We start from the raw sequence: 20,248 nt of genomic DNA on the forward strand, positions 1-20,248 counted from the left end.
CTTTCTTTTGCCTGGAGATCCTTTTTTATTAATGCTTCAAACTTCTTAATCTCATTGGCCACATCCTTTAAAGAAAATTCAGTATCAATTCTCCACCACCAAAAACTATTGAATATTTTACTGACCATTCATTCAAGTTTAAAAGGTGGCATGCACTGCGAAGTCAAGCTAACTATGAAGCAAGGTATGGCAGGCTGCATTCAAGAATATTTTTAAAATTTCGCTTTGCTACTTTCAGACTAGGCTAAACATATTGAAAAGAATGTCTAGCAAGAATCATTCGGTTTAAAGTTCTAGTTCTGGTGCATCAGCAGGTATGTAATAAGAATGAAGAATCTCAGAGTCAAAACATGCATTTTTATTTGTAATGCTCTTAAACAAAATAAGCATTTTTAAACATAACTACTTCTTTAAAAATCATTGTCTTGGGTATTTTAAACATTTTTCATGCAATCCTATTTATATTACTAATTTGCTCCCTGAAAATTAATTTTAGCTCACCCACTATCTACTGCAAATCCTAATTTAGTCAACTCTGTGAAATATAAGAATATAATACTCTACTGAAATGGGGTCTGGAGAAGTGCCTTTGTGGGTGGTATTTTTTAGAATCCAAGTAAAAGATTTTTTCATATTAAAAAAACAAAGAAATATGAATTACATAAACTGCAATGGATTTAGAAAACCAAGAGATTTGTCAGTTTCTGTTTTACCAGCAGTTATCACTTTACCAGAGAACTTGGCTAAACAGGTCAGTTTTCTGAGTCTCAATTTCCCCATCAATAAAATGGGTAAAATAATGCCGAGATTTATTTACAAGTTAAAGAGAATATGAAGTGGTCAACCCATAGCCTGACACATACCAGAAGCTTAATAAATGGTAGCTGTTATTTTTTTCCCTTAGGTCTTTCAAGTAAACATCATTAACATTCACTGTAGCAGTATGAAGAGGAGACTGCAGGCATTAGTATCAAAAAGTAGTCATTGTGCCCCCTGTGAAATACAATCAGATTATATTCTATTGAAATAACTGGTAGTTGGTATAGTTTAGCAAAAATATCATGAGATTAGGAGCTCGAATTTCAATATACTGCTGGTGAGCAAACCACTTAAAGTTTCCAGGATTCAAAGAAAAATAGTGCAACATGGTAAAGAAGAATTGAATAAAATCTTATAGGAGGACTGGCACATACATGGTATGAGTACTTCGACTAGCCCCTGCTGCACCCATGGGCGTTATAAGCCACATGACAGCACTGGTTCTGGCTTAGTCAGCCAGCCAGAGACCACAGAATCCTCAACACAAGAGTGCAGTCGGCCACCCTCATTTAACATGAGTGTGTCATCCCTGGCCTCAGCTATGTCCTTTGCTTCAGAACAAAGAATGGTATAAAATGGGTTGTATATGCAAACAACAGAGGGATTTTGAATGATATAGTAGAAGAAGAAAGTAAGAAGCTTGGGAGGTCTTTATAAGTTTAAGGGAGAAATCATTCTTTCATTAAGATAAACAACATATTAAAAGATAATCACTCACCTCTGCCTCTCTTTTCTTTTTCATCATTTTTTGGAACTCAAGTGCCTTCATAGGACGATTTGATGCAGGTTTGGGAATCTGTATGATAGCTGCTTGGATTTTGGCCATTATCTCATTCTGTCGTCTTCTGCTCAGGCGTTGCTGAATATCCCATAAACATGAGTTTAGCTATTCAGCTCACCAGGTGAATAGGCAATGGTATGCACTCACAGGTACACATACATACAATTTTCCCATTAAAATTTTCAGAAATCAGCACCAAAGGACTAGGTGTCACAATTGTGTAATATTCAGAAGCAATGTAATGCCAAGGGGAAACCTGATTCTTTTTCCACTCTCTGGCAAGTAATAGGATCATAAGATCTTTCAGAGTTTGCCTCTCATCATTTCTTCCCTCCCCACAAAGAAGAACTGTTATTATTTTGCCTGTAGTTTACTCATCCATGTATCCAGCCACCTGAAATTCTCTGAAAAGTCTTTAATGCTTCCACACACAATTGTCCTCTCATGTCCTTAAAGGCACAGGAGATTATTAAAACGTTTTCAAAGGAATCTGAGAAGCAGCAGGGAGTGAGCCCCAATAAAAAGGGCTACAAAGATGTTAAGAGATATTTAAGGGGACTAGAAAGGAAGGAAGGAATCACTCCACATTGCCAGAAAAAGAGAAACAGAAGAGGGAAACGAAGAAGGTCCAGTCTTTCTCCCTCAGTAATGACATTGGCCGTGAGCTCCCGCTAGCCTGGGTGGCAGCAGCCCTGTCCCAAAAACATCTGAACCATTAATTTAAATTTCTAAAACTTTTTTGAAATTTTTCAAGATTCTCAAAATACATGTGGACAAGATCTTTCTTTTGTTCATATTTTTCTTGAAACCTGTGGGTAATCCACACTAGGTAGAAATCAGTTTAATGGTTTCAAGTTTCTAAGTCTCTTAGTGATAAAGGCATTTCAAAAGGTTCTGTTATTAGAGAACAAAGGGGAAGCAGGCATTATAAGCACATAGGAAATTTGTCTTCAAAATAAATTCCTATGAATATTGCTGATGGGTGAAGCCCCGCACTTAACACAAGGACAATTAAAACAAATTATCTGAATTCTCTCTTCAAAATAGTCTCAAATATACTTTAAATTTTCTCTCTGAGCTTAATTTTCAATGAATGGCACTTGAATACTTGGAAATACCTTTTCATAAAAATAATGTTATAAAACCAATTTCAACACGTAAGAGATAATATAAAGAGCAAGATCTTTCCATTTTCTCTTCCTCAAAAAAAGTGAAGAAATATTAAAACCTCCAGAGTACTGCAAATGAGAGAGCAAAAGCATAAGAAAAAGAACGTTCAGAGATGATTAGGAAGGAGATGAGTTTAACTAAATCTTTCACTGTTATATCCTAAATAATCTCCTTCGAAGCTGGAGACTTTAAAAAAGAAAAAATGGTACAATTTGCCTAAGCCATTTCTGGTCCTTCTCTTCTAAAACTGTCTCAGTAGCTGCTGGCACTCACCTTAGAAGACCACAGAGGACCTTGGAACTGACTTTTAGCCTTTACGTGCCATCCTGCACTTCCCACTATTAAAAATGGGCTGGCCTCCATCTTCACAAGGCAATGAAAATGTCAGATCCTTGAACTTCCTGCTGCTCCCCTTGAACACCCACCTGTAGCCTCAACTTAATGTCTCTCCTGACAGCCCAGGAACTTCCCTGAGATACAGTATAGCCTGCAGGTTGGGGGTGTGGCTTCTAGAGTCAGGCTGCCTAGGCTTGAGGGTCAGCTCTACCACCTGCTAGCCTCAAGAAGGTCGGGCAAATCACCTAACCTGTCTGTACCTCAGTTTCATCATTTGTAAAATGGGAATAACAAAAGTCCCTGTCTCATAGGACTGTTGTGAAGACCAAGCAAGATAAAACATATGAAGCAACAGGGCTTGGCATCTCATTCCGTACACTCATAAATTTTAGTCATTATTAATATTATCACATAAGAGACACTTTATCTTCCTCCATCTGGTATCACAGAAAAAGGCATCTCTGCTTCTTTCCTGAGATTTCTCCTTCATCTGGACCATTGATTCATTCTGCCTCTTCTCGTCCACAAAGGATCTCCAGTGTCCTCCCGCCGGTCACCTGCCACTGATTGATTCTCTCGCAGGCAGGTGCTCCCTGTCTCCATATTCAGAAAACAAACCCACGCTTGAGCTTTTCTCCACAGCTGCTTTTGCTTTTCTCTCCTCTACCTCCACGTTTTTTGAAAGTATAGTCTGTGCTCCCTTCTTCCGCTCCAATTTACTCCACAACTTACTGTAAACTACACTGCTCTGCTGCAACATTTTTCTCTCCCTAAAATGTAAGCTCTGAGATGGTTGGGCTTTTCCCCTGTGTTTTTCATTATGCAAGTATCTGACATAATAAACAAATATTTATTCAGTGAATGAGTGATTGACTCTGGAAGGTCACCAAGACCAACCTCAAATCCAACATTCTTTTGTTCGATGTCATCTGCGTAGCTCTTACAACACAGGTTATTGTTGACTGTTTTATACATTTGTAGGGTCAGGAATACCACAGCGCAGGTTTTCTATGATCCAGCAGACCGGGTAAAGGAGGAGTCAGAGTCCTCAGTGGTTTTGCAGGTTTTTATTGGGATTTACCAGGTACACGGCAGGCAGGGGCGCTGGGGGGCCGGTAGGCTGGCAGGCCTCCCAGCCCCCAGCAGGTCTTCACTCTGTGCTCTCCGGCCTTCTCTCGACTTCTGCTTCTCTTGCTTCTCTCTCGGCTTCTGCTGGTGTCCCCGTGACGCCGCCTTTAAAAGTCCAGTCTCTCAGCCCAGGTGTGCCCACTCCAGGTGCCCGCCATCAGGCATGCATTCAGGACTACAGGGTTCCCTCATCTATCCTAATGGCGGGAGGGCAGAAAAGCCTGATACCTTTTACCGACCCTACACTTTACAAAAAAAAAAATCTCATGTATGTTGTCTTCTTGAAGCTATAAGCACCAGTTAACTCGGGTGCAGGTAGAGACAATCATCTTTGTTTTAACAGTCAGGAGATTGAGACTGCGGCTGTTGCAGGGACTGCCATCAAGGGAGCAAACTTGTAAGCGAAGGAGGCCGATGCCATGTTATTTGGCTTTCAGCCTAATCTATTTCTCTCTCTCCGTGGGGGTGCTGAGTTCATTCTGCTACCAGGCTCATAGAAATGTCCGTTTAGAATAGACACATCTAAAAGGAGAGCTGGCCCTCACATCTATGTTGTCACTGTTGCTTCATAAATTAAATTTAAGGATTGAATTATTTCCATTTCTATTTAGTGCATTCCATCGGTGCAGCACTCTCCATTATCCTACAGGCCTGGAGAAGTTCATATGCTTCTCTTACCATAACGAGCTAGCATGGAAAATAGAACTGTCAACTAAAAAATTGTGTCAGTTAATCAAAATACAATTTAATGAGTATTTTCAATGTTCAAAGTATATACTAGGAATATTCCCTGAATCTGAGGAATTAAAAATCTTGTGGCAAATAAATAATGAAAATTAGCCAACCATGTAGGCAGCAGGGAATTAATATGGAGAGTGAGAATTACCTCCACCCTATGAGCTCCACAGGCAGAAGCCATGTACACCAGGAAGAATGCACAGAGGCAGATGGAAGAAAAGTTGAGGGAAAGAGGAGAGATGAGAAGGGTGAGCTTGGGTGGGAGAGAAGGGAAAGCAGGACAAGCTGCTGATTAACATAAAAGGGAAAACAACTGTAGCTGGGACTATAGAGGTAGAAAAATGGTGTAGGGTAAGGAAAAATATCAGGCTTTTCTGCCCTTCCGCCATCAGGAGAGATGATGGATCCTTGCGGTCCTGAATGCATGCCTGATGGCGGGCACCTGGAATAGGGTGTGGGCCTAGGTAGATGGGATTCACCTGGGCTGAGACTGGGCTTTTAAGGGCGGCGTCACGGGGACGCCAGCAGAAGCCAAAAGAGAAGCTGAGAGAGAAACAGAGAGAAGGCCGAAGAGCCTAGATAGAATGAAGACCTGCTGGGGGCTGGGAGTCCTGCCAGCCTCCTGGCCCCCCAGCACCCTTGCCTGCTGTGTACTGGGTAAATCCCAATAAAAAGCCTGCAAAAACCACTGAGGACTCTGACTTCTCCTTTACCCGGTCTCCTGGATCATAGAAAACCTGCACTGTGGCCATTCCTGACTCTACAAATGGGTTGAATTAAAGATCAGTTAGGGAAAGATTTTGAATGTTAATCTAAATTGGAGATAGAATATATGCAAAATAGAAAGTTTCTGAGCAGAACCCAAAGAAATGGAATTTTAGGTTTATTTAGCAGTTAATTAAGCTCCTGTAGAAAGCCTGAATTTTGGGAGACATGTTGGCAGAGGTGGGAAGAGAAGAGCAGACATAAAAACATAGGCAATTAAGCACAAACAGAATTTGATAAACTACTGTCAATGTGAATACGATGGAAGAAGGTATCAAAAGTGGGTAAATGAACGGAAAATACTAATATTAAATGAAGCCCAAGTGTGGCCCATAACATCCAAGCGAGTGATAAAAACCCAAAGGGGCTTCACTGAGGGATGCAGCATGACATCATCTCTCTGTACCAGGGTTGATATCGTGATGTGCTTATAAAGTGTCTTTATGGACTTACATCTCGAAAAGCCTCACTTTTCATGTTTTGAAGCTTTACACCGGGGATGGGGTGCAGGCTTGGCACTTCCAATCCACTTGGCCCGCCTCTCTTCCTCTTCTGCAGAGTGATGTATAACTGATATAAAAGCTTTGTTGCTGCCCCAGGCTTTTCTGTGATGATATTTTGGGCCATGTTCTGATCAAACTGTACGCCAAGGAGATGGAGTGTTGGTTCCAAGCGAGAAAAATTACTGCGTTTGGTACTGGGGTTCCTAGGTGTGGAAATATTTTGCATAATTAAACACTGCCATGGAATTAAAAACAACTCTCAGAGGTACTGCCATGATCCAATATCATGAATCACCCTGTGTTCTTTAAAAGATATCATTCCTTTCTAAAGTCACTCAATCATGTAAATACATTGAAATTTTCCATTATCCTAAACTCCATGATTTTATTTCTCCTAAATAGCTAAATAAAATACATTAATTTTGTACTTTATTGCTTAGATACTTGGATTTCTACTAGAAGTCAATACCAAAATATAACTAAGTGCTTTCTTCTAAATGGAAAAGCTTTAGTATGGTTTTGAAAAATATTTTACCCTAAAGGCAAATTGCATTTTAGATGTGTTTCTTCAAATGAAAATAGTCCTAAATATTGCATTGACCAAGCCTCCTGGGCACTGTTAGAAATATTTAATTAAATAATATCAGCTCTGCAATCAAATTAATTATGTACTTTTTATTATACAACTTGTATTACTACTTTAAGAGTTAATAAAGACTTTATAATTATAAGACATACTTATTTTTGAATCATCTATTAGCAAATCAGGTTCATATTAGAAGAAATTCATTGATCCATTCATGTATTAATTCACTCTCTTAACTAGCATTTATTGAATACATTATGTACCAAGTGTATTTATTAAATTTGATATGTTTTAATAAATTTATTAAAATGCTACAGAGTCCCTGCCCTTGTGGAATTCAAAGTGGGAGAAGAGGTGAATCAACAAGTGTGATAAATTGAATCGAGGTCCCACATGAGCTAGGACTGTTAATGAGCCTATGAATCCGGTGACAGAAAAAAGGCAAAAGATGATGGATGCATTTTAAACTTCTATGCCTCTCTGTGATCAAACTGGATGTAAATATCAATTTTAACCACTGACTTACTCTTTCTTTGCTTAATGTTGGTGACAGTCTCCAGTGGGGAAAAACATTAGGTATAATTTAATATGTCAGAATCCTCCCCTTTGCTCCTCCCGCAACCTGCAAAGATACCTTAGAACAGAGAATGTTGCTATATATTTGATTACCTACAGAATTTCTAATATTAAAGGACTACTCACCCAATTGTTTGACTTGGAACTATGAAATTATTTGGGGAAGATACTTTGACCTTCGTGACTTCAGTTAACTTTCAGAAGTTTATAGAGATCATTTAGCACTTAAACTTTGAGACGGAGCAACATGGCGGCGAGGAGACGCTGCGAGTAAGATCTCCCATTAAAAAAAAGTGAATAGGGAGGAAAAGCGGCAGGTCCCAGTGAGAACTGGGACACGGAAGATAAACGGGTGACTCCAGCACACTGCCCGAAGAAGAAAGTTGCCATAAAAGAGGACGAGAAGGGAGGGAAGCGCAGAACCCTGCTCCCCTCCCCCGCCCACAAAGTCGGCACTCTCCGACCGGCAGAGAGGAGGAAACAACAAACCAAAACGGCCCACAAGAAAAACGGACACAGCAAGCGGGACTGTGAGTGGAAAGGAACTATTGCAGCCACCACACCCCGTGAACGGGAGCTGAGGCGAACCCTGCAGGATCCGCTGCGGAGGTGAGCTCCAGGCGCCATTAAAGAGAGCCCCGCCCCCCAGGAGGAGACCAGCACCAGCACACAGCCCCGGCCGCCCGGCTGCTTGAAACTGACAGATGACTCCTGGAAGAACCAGAGGGGAACAGAGAAGCCCACCCAAGATGCCGGCCAGTCCCAACAACACAGTGTCCCAACGCATACAGCAAATTAGAAAACAGACAGTAGGGAGGAGAAGAACCACACACAACCTAGCAACTCTCCAGAGAAAAAGCACACCACAAAAAGAAAGCCAGCCCCCAGATTGCAAAGACAATAACTTGGAAGAATTTCTGAGCCTTCCAGAAAGAGAATTTAAAATTGCCGTGATTAAAAAACTGACAGAAGTCATAAAGGAAAACAATGATAAGGGAAAAATAATCAACGATCAGAAGAATGCAATTGAGTCCCTAGAGAGGGAAAACAATGGTCAGAAGAAAGAAATTGAGTCCCTAAAGAGGGAAGTAAAAGAAATGCAGGAGATCAAAGAATTAATGGAAGAACTAAAAAATTCTGGGAAAAGCAATGAAAGCAGAATAGATGAAATGGAAGAACGAATAAGTAATCTTGAAGACACAGAAATAAAAAGAACCAAAACAGAAAAGGAAAGAGAAGTACGAAGGAAAAAGAACGAAGAAAGACTTCGGGAACTATCTGACTCCATGAGGAAAGGAAATATAAGAGTTATAGGAATACCAGAAGGAGAGGAGAGAGATGTAGGAACAGAGAAAATATTCAAAGAGATAATTGAAGAGAACTTCCCAAACGCGAAGAAGGAGCTGAAAATTGATATACAAGAAGCAAGAAGAACACCAAACTTCCACGACGAAAGGAAAAATACAGCAAGACACATAATAGTAAAGCTCCCAAGAATCCAGGACAAGGAAAAAATAATGAAGCTGGCAAGAGGGAAGAAACAGATAACATTCAAAGGAAAACCAATCAGGCTGACATCAGACTTCTCCGAAGAAACACTACGGGCAAGGAGAGAGTGGAGGGACATAGTCAACAGACTCCAAGAAAACAGATGCCAACCAAGAATACTCTATCCCGCAAAGCTCTCCTTACTCTTTGAAGAAAGAATATGGACCTTCCCAGACAAACAGAAACTCCGGAATTTCATTGCAACTAAACCCCCACTCCAAAAAATACTACAAGGAGTCCTAAAGCCAGAACCTCAGAGGGACGAATAACAATGAAAGAAGGCCAAAAAAAAAAAAAAAGTTATTAAAAGAATAAATAAATAAAATCAAAGGAAAGACAAACACAATGGCAAATACAGATGTTAACATATCAATATTAACTCTAAATGTAAATGGACTAAACTCTTCAATAAAAAGACACAGAGTGGCAGCCTGGATTAAGAAACAAAACCCAACCTTTTGCTGTCTCCAGGAAACACATTTAGCTACAAAAGATAAAAATAGGCTCAAAGTTAAAGGATGGAAAACAATCCTACAAGCAAATGGACCAAAAAAGAAAGCAGGAACAGCTATACTTATATCAGATAAAACAGATTTCAAACTCAAAAAGATAAAAAGAGACCCCAATGGTCACTACATTATGATCAAGGGGACAATACTTCAAGAAGAAATAACACTCATTAACATATACTCACCAAACGAAGGAGCACCAAAATATATCAGACAACTGTTGTCCTCTCTGAAAACAGACATCAGAGAAAACACATACGTAGTGGGAGACTTCAACACACCACTATCAACAATGGATAGATCAACAAGACAAAAAATAAGTAAAGAAACCAAAGCTCTAAAAAAGGACCTAGAGCAATTAGGCTTAACAGACATCTATAGAACACTAAACCCCAAAAAAACGGAGTACACATTTTTCTCAAGCGCACACGGATCATTCTCCAGGATCGATCACATACTGGGGCACAAGACAAACATCAACAGATACACCAAGATTGAAATCATATCAACCATCTTTTCTGACCATGAAGGCATCAAACTAGAAATAAACCATAAAAAGAAGGCAAGGAACTTTCCTACCTCATGGAGATTAAAAACCACACTACTGGAAGACCATTGGACTAATGAGGAGATCAAAGAAGAAATTAAAAAATTTTTTGAATTGAACGACAAGGAGGACACTAATATCCTAAATGTATGGGATGCAGCAAAAGCAGTAATAAGAGGAAAATATATAGCAATAGAAGCTCACATCAAGAAACAAGAAAGAACGCAAAGAAACAACCTCATCTCGAAGCTCAAAGATCTAGAAAAAGAACAACAAAAAAACCCCAAAACCAGTAGAAGAAAAGAAATAATAAAAACCAAAGCAGAAATAAATGAAATTGAAACTAAAAAAACAATCCAAAAGATCAATGAAACCAAGAGCTGGTTCTTTGAAAAAATCAATAAAATAGACAAACCCCTAGCCAGGCTCACAAAGGAAAAAAGGGAGAAAGCACAAATAAACAGGATCATCAATGAAAGAGGAGAAATCACAACGGACACAGCAGAAATCAAAAGAATAATCAGTAACTACTATGAACAGTTATATGGAAACAAGTTTAACAATGTAGAGGAGATGGACAAATTCCTACAACTCTACAATCACCCAAAGCTAGATAAAGAAGAAATAGAACACCTAAACAGACCAATTACAATTAGCGAAATTGAAATGGTAATAAAAAACCTCCCCAAAAACAAAAGCCCAGGACCTGATGGATTTACAAATGAATTCTACCAAACATTCAGAGACGAATTAGTGCCTATCCTTCACAAACTCTTCCAAAAAATTGAGAAGGAAGGGACAATACCAAACACGTTTTATGAAGCCAACATTACACTAATACCAAAACCGAACAAGGACAACACAAAAAAGGAAAACTACAGGCCAATCTCCCTAATGAACACTGATGCAAAAATCCTCAATAAAATTTTAGCTATCAGAATCCAACAATGTATCCATAAGATAATTCACCACGACCAAGTTGGATTCATTCCAGGGGCACAAGGATGGTTTAACATCCGAAAATCAATCAACGTTATCCAACACATCAACAAAAAGAAATATAAAAACCATATGATAATATCAATAGATGCGGAGAAAGCTTTCGACAAAGTGCAACACCCATTCATGATAAAAGCCCTTGAAATTCTGGGGATACAAGGAACATACCTCAACATCATAAAGGCCATCTATGACAAGCCAACAGCCAGTATCATTCTCAATGGTGAAAAGCTGAAAGCAATTCCATTAAGATCTGGAACAAGACAAGGATGTCCACTCTCACCATTGCTTTTCAATATAATACTGGAAGTCCTAGCCAGGGCAATAAGACAAGAGAAAGACATCCAAGGAATCCAAATAGGAAAAGAAGAAGTCAAACTATCACTATTTGCAGACGATATGATATTATACATAGAGAACCCCAAAAACTCCACAGAAAAGCTAATTCAACTCATCAATCAGTTCAGTAAAGTGGCAGGATACAAAATCAACACGCAAAAGTCAGTAGCCTTCCTATACACAAACAATAAATCTGAAGAAGAAGAAATCAAAAAGACCATCCCTTTTGTTATTGAAACAAAAAAAATCAAATATTTGGGAATAAATCTAACAAAAGAGGTAAAGGACCTATACAAAGAAAACTATAAAACACTGTTAAAAGAAATAGAAGAAGACACAAAGAAATGGAGAGACATCCCCTGCTCATGGATTGGAAGAATAAACATTATTAAAATGGCCATCCTACCAAAAGCAATATACAGATTCAATGCTATTCCAATCAAAATTTCAATGTCATTCTTCAAAGAAATAGAACAATTATTGATGAAATTCATATGGAATCACCAAAAACCCCGAATAGCCAAAGCTCTCCTGAAAAAAAAAGGGAATGGAGGCATCAGACTCCCAGACTTCAAACTATACTACAAAGCCATAATCATCAAAACTGCATGGTATTGGAACAAGAACAGACATACAGACCAATGGAATCGAATAGAAAATCCAGAAATAAACCCACAGATTTATGGTCAACTAATCTTTGACAAAGGAGCAAAGACTATGCATTGGAGCAAAGAAAGTTTGTTCAATAAATGGTGCTGGGAAAACTGGGTCGCTACATGCAAAAGAATGAAGTTTGACCACCACCTCACACCATACACAAAAATCAACTCAAAATGGATTAAAGAACTAGACATAAGACCTGAAACCATAAAATATATAGAAGGAAATATAGGCGAAACACTACGTGATTTGCACATCAAAGACATCTTTACAGACACATCACCCAAAGCAGTGATAGTGAAGGCAAAGATAAACAGCTGGGACTACATCAAATTAAAGAGCTTTTGCACAGCAAAAGAGACAATAACAAAAACAAAGAGAAACCCCACCAACTGGGAGAACATTTTTGCACCCAACACTAATGATAAAGGACTGATCACAAAAATATGCAAAGAGCTGATGAGACTCAACAACAACAAAGAAAATAATCCAGTCAAAAAATGGGCAGAAGAGCTTAAAAGAAACTTCTCTGAAGAGGAAATGCAAATGGCCAACAGGCATATGAAAAAATGTTCAACATCACTTGTAATCAGGGAAATGCAAATCAAAACTACCATGAGATACCATCTTACACCAGTGAGAATGGCACATATTAAAAAAACTAGCAACAACAAATGTTGGCGAGGGTGTGGAGAAAAAGGAACTCTTCTGCACTGTTGGTGGGAGTGCAAACTGGTCCAACCACTGTGGAAAGCTGTATGGAGATTTCTGGACCTACTAAACATAGAGCTTCCATATGATCCAGCAATTCCACTCCTAGGTATTTACCCAAAGGACACAGAAACATCAATTCCAAAGAACACCTGCACCCCTATGTTTATAGCAGCACTGTTTACAATAGCTAAGCTTTGGAAACAACCCAAATGCCCAAAAACAGATGACTGGATCAAGAAGATGTGGTACATATATACCATGGAATATTACTCAGCATTCAAAAAAGATAAACACATGCAATTTGCAGCAACATGGATGGCGCTGGAAGGGATCATGCTCAGCGAAATAAGCCAAAAAGAAAAAGAAAAATACCGGATGGTCTCACTCATAGCAGGAATCTAGAAAACTTAAATAAGGGACCAGGAAAATGAATAACTATAAGAAAGTGAAAATCAAAATCAACAAAAAACTATGAACCAGAGACACTTTTAGGGGGGCGGGGGTGGGAGGGGAGGGATTGGGGTCAGAATGGGGGGGCTGCAATTGTATGGGGAATATAACAATAAAATTTATTAAAAAAAAAAAAAAAAAAAGAAAATCTTACGAGAGCTATGGAAACTTTTCCACAGGGGGAAAAAACACACACATCTACACACATACCCACACAATACACATGCTATTGTGGGTGTTTGTAACTCTCCTAAAATCTAGCCTAGAAGCAGATACTAACTTCAAGTTAAAACACCACACTCTAAAAGCAGCTGGTTTTGGGGAAAGAGAGGAATGATTTCTAAACACGTGTAATGGTTTAGTGTGATGAGAAGGCCAATATCAACAAAAATAGCAAAGCAATGACTGGAATTCCGTTTCCAATCACATGGTGTCCTCTTCTCTCTGTACACAACACTCTTTTACCAGGAATATTTGGTAATGTACACTTAGTGTATAATCCTAAACCCATCAAACTATGAGTAAAATTATTTAAATTAATAAAAAGAAACAGTTCCTAGAAGTGAGGAGGAGACATAATGAATGTTTCAAGGAAATCTACTTAGCAGAAAACAAGGAAACAGTTTTTGAAGGTCTCATATCTACTTTTGCAATCTTTCCCCTGCAAATGACGTTATGTTTTGAAATAATAAGTGTTTGCCTAAAATGACTGAGGCGATGCAGACCATGTCTGGAAGAGTGTGATTGTGAAAGATCAGAGCCAGACACATGACCTGTGCTTACCCTGCTTGGTCAGGCACCCACACTGCCTTTGATCTTCCTTCACAGTTATCCTTTCATGCCCTTCTCTCCTAGGAGCGCTTTTGTCTTGTCCACTATATCTGGGAAGATATGGGCTGAAAGACCTTAGTCAGAGACTTGGCCTGGGCCATAACCTTGAACTTCAGAGGTTAAGGGCACCATAATTTAAGAGGGAGAATCCAAAAGCAAATACTATTCATTTCCAAATTTTACCAAAATATAACTCTGCATTCAGGAAAAGTGGAGAACACCTTTGTTTGTATTATATGACCCCCCTGCCAACATGCAGTATAAGTCACAATATTATGGTGTCGTGACATGCCAGACTTTAAGATGACTTTAATGGAGTAACCAAAGTTCCAAGGTATAAGAGTACTTCTCTCTGGATGTTTCTGATATATATTCCAAATTTCCAACCAATTAAAATTTTGGGAACATAGTTGGTGTGTAAATGGGCAGAGATGTACTCATGTTTATAGAATATGCTTAATCAGGGCCTCTCTGGTTGTGCAGGCAGTTGAGCACAGTGCTGTGAAGCTGTTTGCAGCCTCTGCAGTGCCAGTTCGATCCCCGCCAGCCATGTAGATACCCACATGGTGAGCCAGACCTCTCCTGTCTCGCCCACTGCTCCCCTCGGCAGTGTATTTCAGTCAGTCTGCCTGTCCTGTTCCCCACTCTGTCTCTGGTGAATCCTCTCACCCTCCCACACACCTGGCCTATACCCCGGTTCTTGCATAAATAAAATAAATCTTAAAAAAAAATATGCTTAACCAATATAACATGGTAATCAACAGTTGTTTTGAACATGGAGAAACCACTGGGACATCTTTGCTCTGGAGAGAGAGCATATGATGTAAATGATGACCTCGGAGGTAATGAGGACTGTATTCTGGGAAAAGCCTCTCCCTCTACACTTGCAGTTCTTATTTGCCAAGGGATCACCTATCTCCCCTCCTTCTTGCCACCTGAGCGAAAACATCTTACAAAGCTGCCCCGCCCCCAGGGACATCATGCTCCTTTACATTTCATTCTCTCAGTGAATCTCTTCATTTTTCACCCTTTGGGATAGCCTAGCAATATTCTAAAATAGGGAATTCTTTCAGAGTTAGATGAGTTATCCTCAGAATTAAGTAATTTCCAAGGGAAATAACTACACATTATAAGCAATAAATAGTTTATTATTTACATTTTAGATCAAAGAAACTTAAATCAAAGACAAATTCCCCAAATCATGAGTCCTGGCCATCAACTTACTGCCTAACAAATGGGTTTTGACAAGAAGAATCCTTTTCCCCACTAACTAACGATTACGAAGATCACAACTATGAGCCTAATGATTCTGGCCTCTTTTAAGAAACCATGTTCCCCGGTGGGGGGGGAGGGTGGATTGTTTTAAGAACTAAAAAGGTCTTATATTTGGCTGTCAGGCCAACTACACCCTTCTCCCCACTCTGAGGTATGCAATAATTCTGAGTGTGATTGAGAGTTAGTCCTTTGCACTGGTTTAAAAGAGGGACTGTTTCATATGATGCTTCCCAGAGGAATTCTTGTCCAAAGGTGGGTCAAAGGTATGAGATGCATCCTAGCTCACCGTGCCAAGTCCCATTCCTGACATGAGACTGCTTCATCCAAAAGGGCACAAGGCCTCGCTGACTAAAATTACCCATCTTCACAGTTGTGCTCATCTGGATGGGGTCCCTTTTTCCAACTCACACAAAGGCCCTCTATGAACCTGCTCACAAGAGCCAAATCACTGAACCTGAAATGCTGCATGCTAGATCTGCTCAGTACGGCCCTTTCAGTTTTCTGCGGGTAAACACCTATACTTTCTAGCATCATCCATTTATTCAAAAGAGAAAGACTACTGTGTGTCTGCCATGGGTTAAGGACAATGCTGGGGGGCAAAGAATAAATGCATAAACACACTCTGCAACTTTCGGCAACTTTGCAGTCTAGCTGAGGAGTAAACATTTATATATTCACTCATCAAACAATGTTTAGGTTCCTTCATGTGGCAGGCACTATGATAAGATCTGACATATAAATCATTATAACTTGATGTGATAAAACTTCTTTGGAATCAAAGAAGATTTTGAGCTGGATCTTAACAATGAATAAAGTTTCTCATGGTGGAAGTGAAGAAAGAATAGTTATATGTAAAGGTACAAGGCAAAATAAAAACACATGACAAGCTATAGACCAAACCAGTTGAAGTTAGGGCTCTGGGTTGATGGAAAGGTGGCTGGGAGGTGGAGGGGGTCATACTCCATATAAGACATGGCTTGTGAAAGACAAAGAAACCAGAATATCTAAAATTTCCGATGTTGAACTTTGTAAAGATCAACAAACTTTTCAAACTTTTAGCTGGACTTATCAAGAAAGAGAGAGAAGACTCCACTTACTAAAATCATGAATAAAGAGGACATCACTGTGCATGTAACAGAAATAATAAGGATTGCAAGAGTAGTATGAGCAAGTGCACGCAAACATTAGATAATTTACATAAATAGGAAAAATCCTCAGGAACACATAATCTACACACATGTGATTAATGGGAAATCTCCAGTGTTCTTCAGCTTTCTTGTGTCTAAAATCTCTTTGAAAAATAAAATTTAAAGAAAGTAGATGGAAAATGTTTGAAAAATGTTTCACCAACAAAGCTATATAAATTACTAATAAACATATGAAAAGACAATAAAACATCATTCACCACCAGGGAAATGCAAATCAAAATCACATGGGCTGCTCCTTCATAGTCACGTGGTTGGCTATAGTCAAAAAAGACAGATGACAAGTGTTGGCAAGGATGTGGAAATACTGAAAACTTCGTCTATTGCTTGTGTGAGTATAAATGGTGCAGGCATTTTGGAAAACAACTTGAATGTTCCTCAAAATGTAAATGAGGGCTTCCCCTGGTGGCGCAGCGGTTGAGTGCTGGGCTGTGAAGCTGTCCGCAGCCTCTGCAGCGCCCGGTTGGATCCCTGGCCCCCTGCGAGCGTCCCACATGGCGCGCAGACCTCTCCTGTTCCCCACTCTGGCTCTGGTGAATTCTCTCACCCTCCCCCGCTTCTGACTGTACACAGTGCTTGTATAAATAAATCAATAAATCTTAAAAAAAAAAAAAAGTAAATGAGACCATGTAACCCAGTGATTCTGTAACAGGGTGGTCCCCAGGAAAGGGGGAGGTTCCCTGCCCCACCCAAGGGAGGGTGGAGCTGAGCAGGAAGAGGAGAAGCTGAAGAAGAGACTGAGGAAGGAAGCAGGATGGAGCCAGGAGACCTGGAGGAGGCGCATGGAGCCTAGAGACATGTGAAGAAACTGCGCTTGTCTTTTGGTCGTGGACTGGGTGACACAGATGTGGGTGAGACCCGTGGGGAGGTGACAATGGCAGCTTTTATCTTGATGTTGATTTTGCTCTTTTCCTTCTGGGCTTGTCTGATTGTTTCTGACCCTTTGCTGTGGGTCCCCACTGGAAGGTGCTTTAGACTCATGGCAGGCTTTGGGGCCTTGCTCTGGGCCAATCCCATTTGGATGGACTTTTACCCACGAGGGGACGGGTAACTTTGGGTGCTTCATTTAGAAACTAGACTCCTTGCCTTTCCTGTATTGTTTCCTAGTTGTATTAAAGTTCCTTCCCATTAAAGTCTCCTATGTTTTGTGTTGATGCAGCGGATGGCAGAACCCATTTAGAATAGGCAGGTTTGCGGGGTTTGGGCTGCCCCTCTCCCTGTCCTATAACAGATTTGGCGCCCAACGTGATTTAGGACAGAGCCATCCGTGGTTAGTCAGCCCCATTGGGAAATTGGGCTTCCCTATGGCACTGGCTACCATAAGCGCAAATGTGATTTTTGGTTTCTCAGAAACAATCAGACAAGCCCAGAAGGAAAAGAGCAAAATCAACATCAAGATAAAAGCTGCCATGGTCACCTCCCCACGGGTCTCACCCACATCTGTGTCACCCAGTCCACGACCAAAAGACAAACGCAGTTTCTTCACATGTCTCTAGGCTCCATGCGCCTCCTCCAGGTCTCCTGGCTCCATCCTGCTTCCTTCCTCAGTCTCTTCTTCAGTTCTCCTCTTCCTGCTCAGCTCCACCCTCCCTTGGGTGGGGTAGGGAAACTCCCCCTTTCCTGGGGACCACCCTGTTACAATTCCACTCCTAGGTATATGCTTAAAAGGAATAAAAACATTTATATAGAAAATTTTCAAACCCTAGAAATCTGACTGGAGAATTGAGGCTATGAAAAGGGGTCAGAGAAAAGGGAGAGTAAAGCAGGGAGCACAGTGTTGTAAACCAATGTTACCTCAATTAAAAAAAAACAAAACCGCAAGGTGCATAGCAGTACTATTCATAATAGACAAAAAGTGGAAGCAATTTTTATCTATCGATGAACCCATAAGCAAAAGGTGGTATATCCAATTGAAATTATTCAGCGAGTAAATAGGAATGAAGGCATACTGATAGATGCTACAACATGTACGAACCTTGAAAATATTATCCTAAATAGAAGCCAGTCACAAAATGCCACATACTGTATGACTCCATTGATATGATACAAAACATATGTAGATGAAGCTGTTTTCCAGAGATGAAAAACAGACCAGTGGCACTAGGTGGTTAGGTCGTGCTGATGATTAGGAATTATACTAAGTATTAACTATATTTAAAACCACTGAATTGTATGCTTTAAAATGGTGAACTATGATGTGTGAATTATATCTCAATATAACTTTTAAAAACAAAAAAAATATAATGGATTCTTTTATTATTAGTTAAGTTCTATTTCATATTTTTAAAAGCATAAAAATAAATATAATGGGTCAGAACATTATATGCTATTACTCTCCTCTTAAAAGAAAGCAAAACCACCTAACAAAATAATCAAAAACCAGGAGTAATCTGGTTTAAGATTGCAGGAATACAGAAGATATTAAAATGGACCCCCCCCACCCCCAAGAAATGAGGTCCTCCTGGACCCCTGCAACTTTCTCTCTGACTCCTGGGACAATGAACATGAATTTTTGAGGAAGCAACAATTTCCATATCAATGGTCTGCTTGGCTGGTTAAAGTTTGGAAGGATCTTGTGACTGATGATTCTTTAAGGTCAACTTTGGAGGGTAAACAGTTGCAATGCCAAAAGACCTGTTTTAAAGGAAAGAGTAATCTCACCAACCTGCTTTCCGAAAATTCTGAAAAATCATCTTGAAGTTCAAACTTGTGCAGAACTTCTCCAATGAGATAGCCACTAGAAAATGCCTTTGCAAATGACTTGGGACCTGAATTTCAAAGCACAAAGACAAAAAAGTAAATATAGTTTTGCACATATAGCTCATCTGTTTTTGATAATATAGACTTAAAGAAAAAGTCCATAGTTTAAGTTGAACTCACAATGCCATGAAAGTCCTTTTAGAAATATCTTTTTTTTAAATATCCTTTTTTAACTAAATGAAAAGACTGAAGCTAAACAGTAGACTTTTTGAAAAGTTCCCCAAATAAACTCAGTACTTGATAATGTATGAAATTTTGAAAGAAAAGACAATTTCTGATTATATGAAACAAAACACAACCAATGAAAACTTATAAATATCCTTAGATCTCAAAACAAAACAAACCTTTAAGAGATCTTACAAAATAAGACCTTACTTATCAATACAACTTGCCAATAATTAGAGCATAGTCCAACCAAGTGATGTTCCATCTAATTTTTTTAAACTATAAGACTTAATTTTAAATTTTGTAATGGAAATTTTACAAAAGTCATCTGATGACAATAAATAAAGTCTACGGAACATAATCAAGTTTTCCTGGGTGCTTGTGGGATGGGGGTTACTCTGGTCCAGTTGTCCCAAGACATCCCAGAGGAAATCAGGCCATGGAGTCACAGATAATTGCATCAGAGTCTTGACTGTCTCCCTTGGTAGCTGTGCAACCTTGGGCAAGATGCTTAACCTCTCTGAGTTTCTGTCTCTTCATCTCTAAAACAGAGATAACCATATCTATGTATACCCTGGGGAGTGTTGTTTTGAAAATTAGACGTAAGGTATGAGAATCTCTTGGTGCTGTGTCTGGCACACAGAATGTACATATTGATAAATGCAGAGAAAAATATTTAAATGTTGAGTAGAATTTGCTTTCTTTCAAAATGTCCTTAGTTTAGGGTCATTTATATTTTTCTTATGAAGTGAAGGATGGTATTCAAGGATGATGTATAAAATAAATAATATCGGGCCTCCCCAGTGGCGCAGTGGTTGAGGGCTGGGTTGCGAAGCTGCCCGCG

General features: G+C 39.5%; 1 protein-coding gene across 6 annotated transcripts in view; it reads right to left on the minus strand.

Moving 5' to 3' along the window:
* SPEF2 (sperm flagellar 2) overlaps positions 1–20,248 on the minus strand; it is a 135,907-nt gene that overhangs the window by 108,676 nt on the left and 6,983 nt on the right. For all 6 annotated transcript variants that reach the window (XR_008549106.1, XM_054687922.1, XM_037529217.2 and 3 more), the window contains exons 2-5: positions 19,145–19,247; positions 6,191–6,443; positions 1,538–1,678; positions 1–65 (exon numbers count right to left, since the gene is read on the minus strand). Coding sequence is in view for 5 of the 6 variants with exons in the window: in XM_054687922.1 (XP_054543897.1) it covers positions 1–65; positions 1,538–1,678; positions 6,191–6,443; positions 19,145–19,247 (562 nt within the window). In the remaining variant the exon portion in view is untranslated. The remainder of the gene's footprint in view (positions 66–1,537; positions 1,679–6,190; positions 6,444–19,144; positions 19,248–20,248) is intronic.

This window comes from Talpa occidentalis, unplaced genomic scaffold, assembly GCF_014898055.3.
Source record: "Talpa occidentalis isolate TD23 unplaced genomic scaffold, MPIMG_talOcc4v2.1 talOcc4.6, whole genome shotgun sequence".
NCBI classification, from domain to species: Eukaryota; Metazoa; Chordata; class Mammalia; order Eulipotyphla; family Talpidae; genus Talpa; species Talpa occidentalis.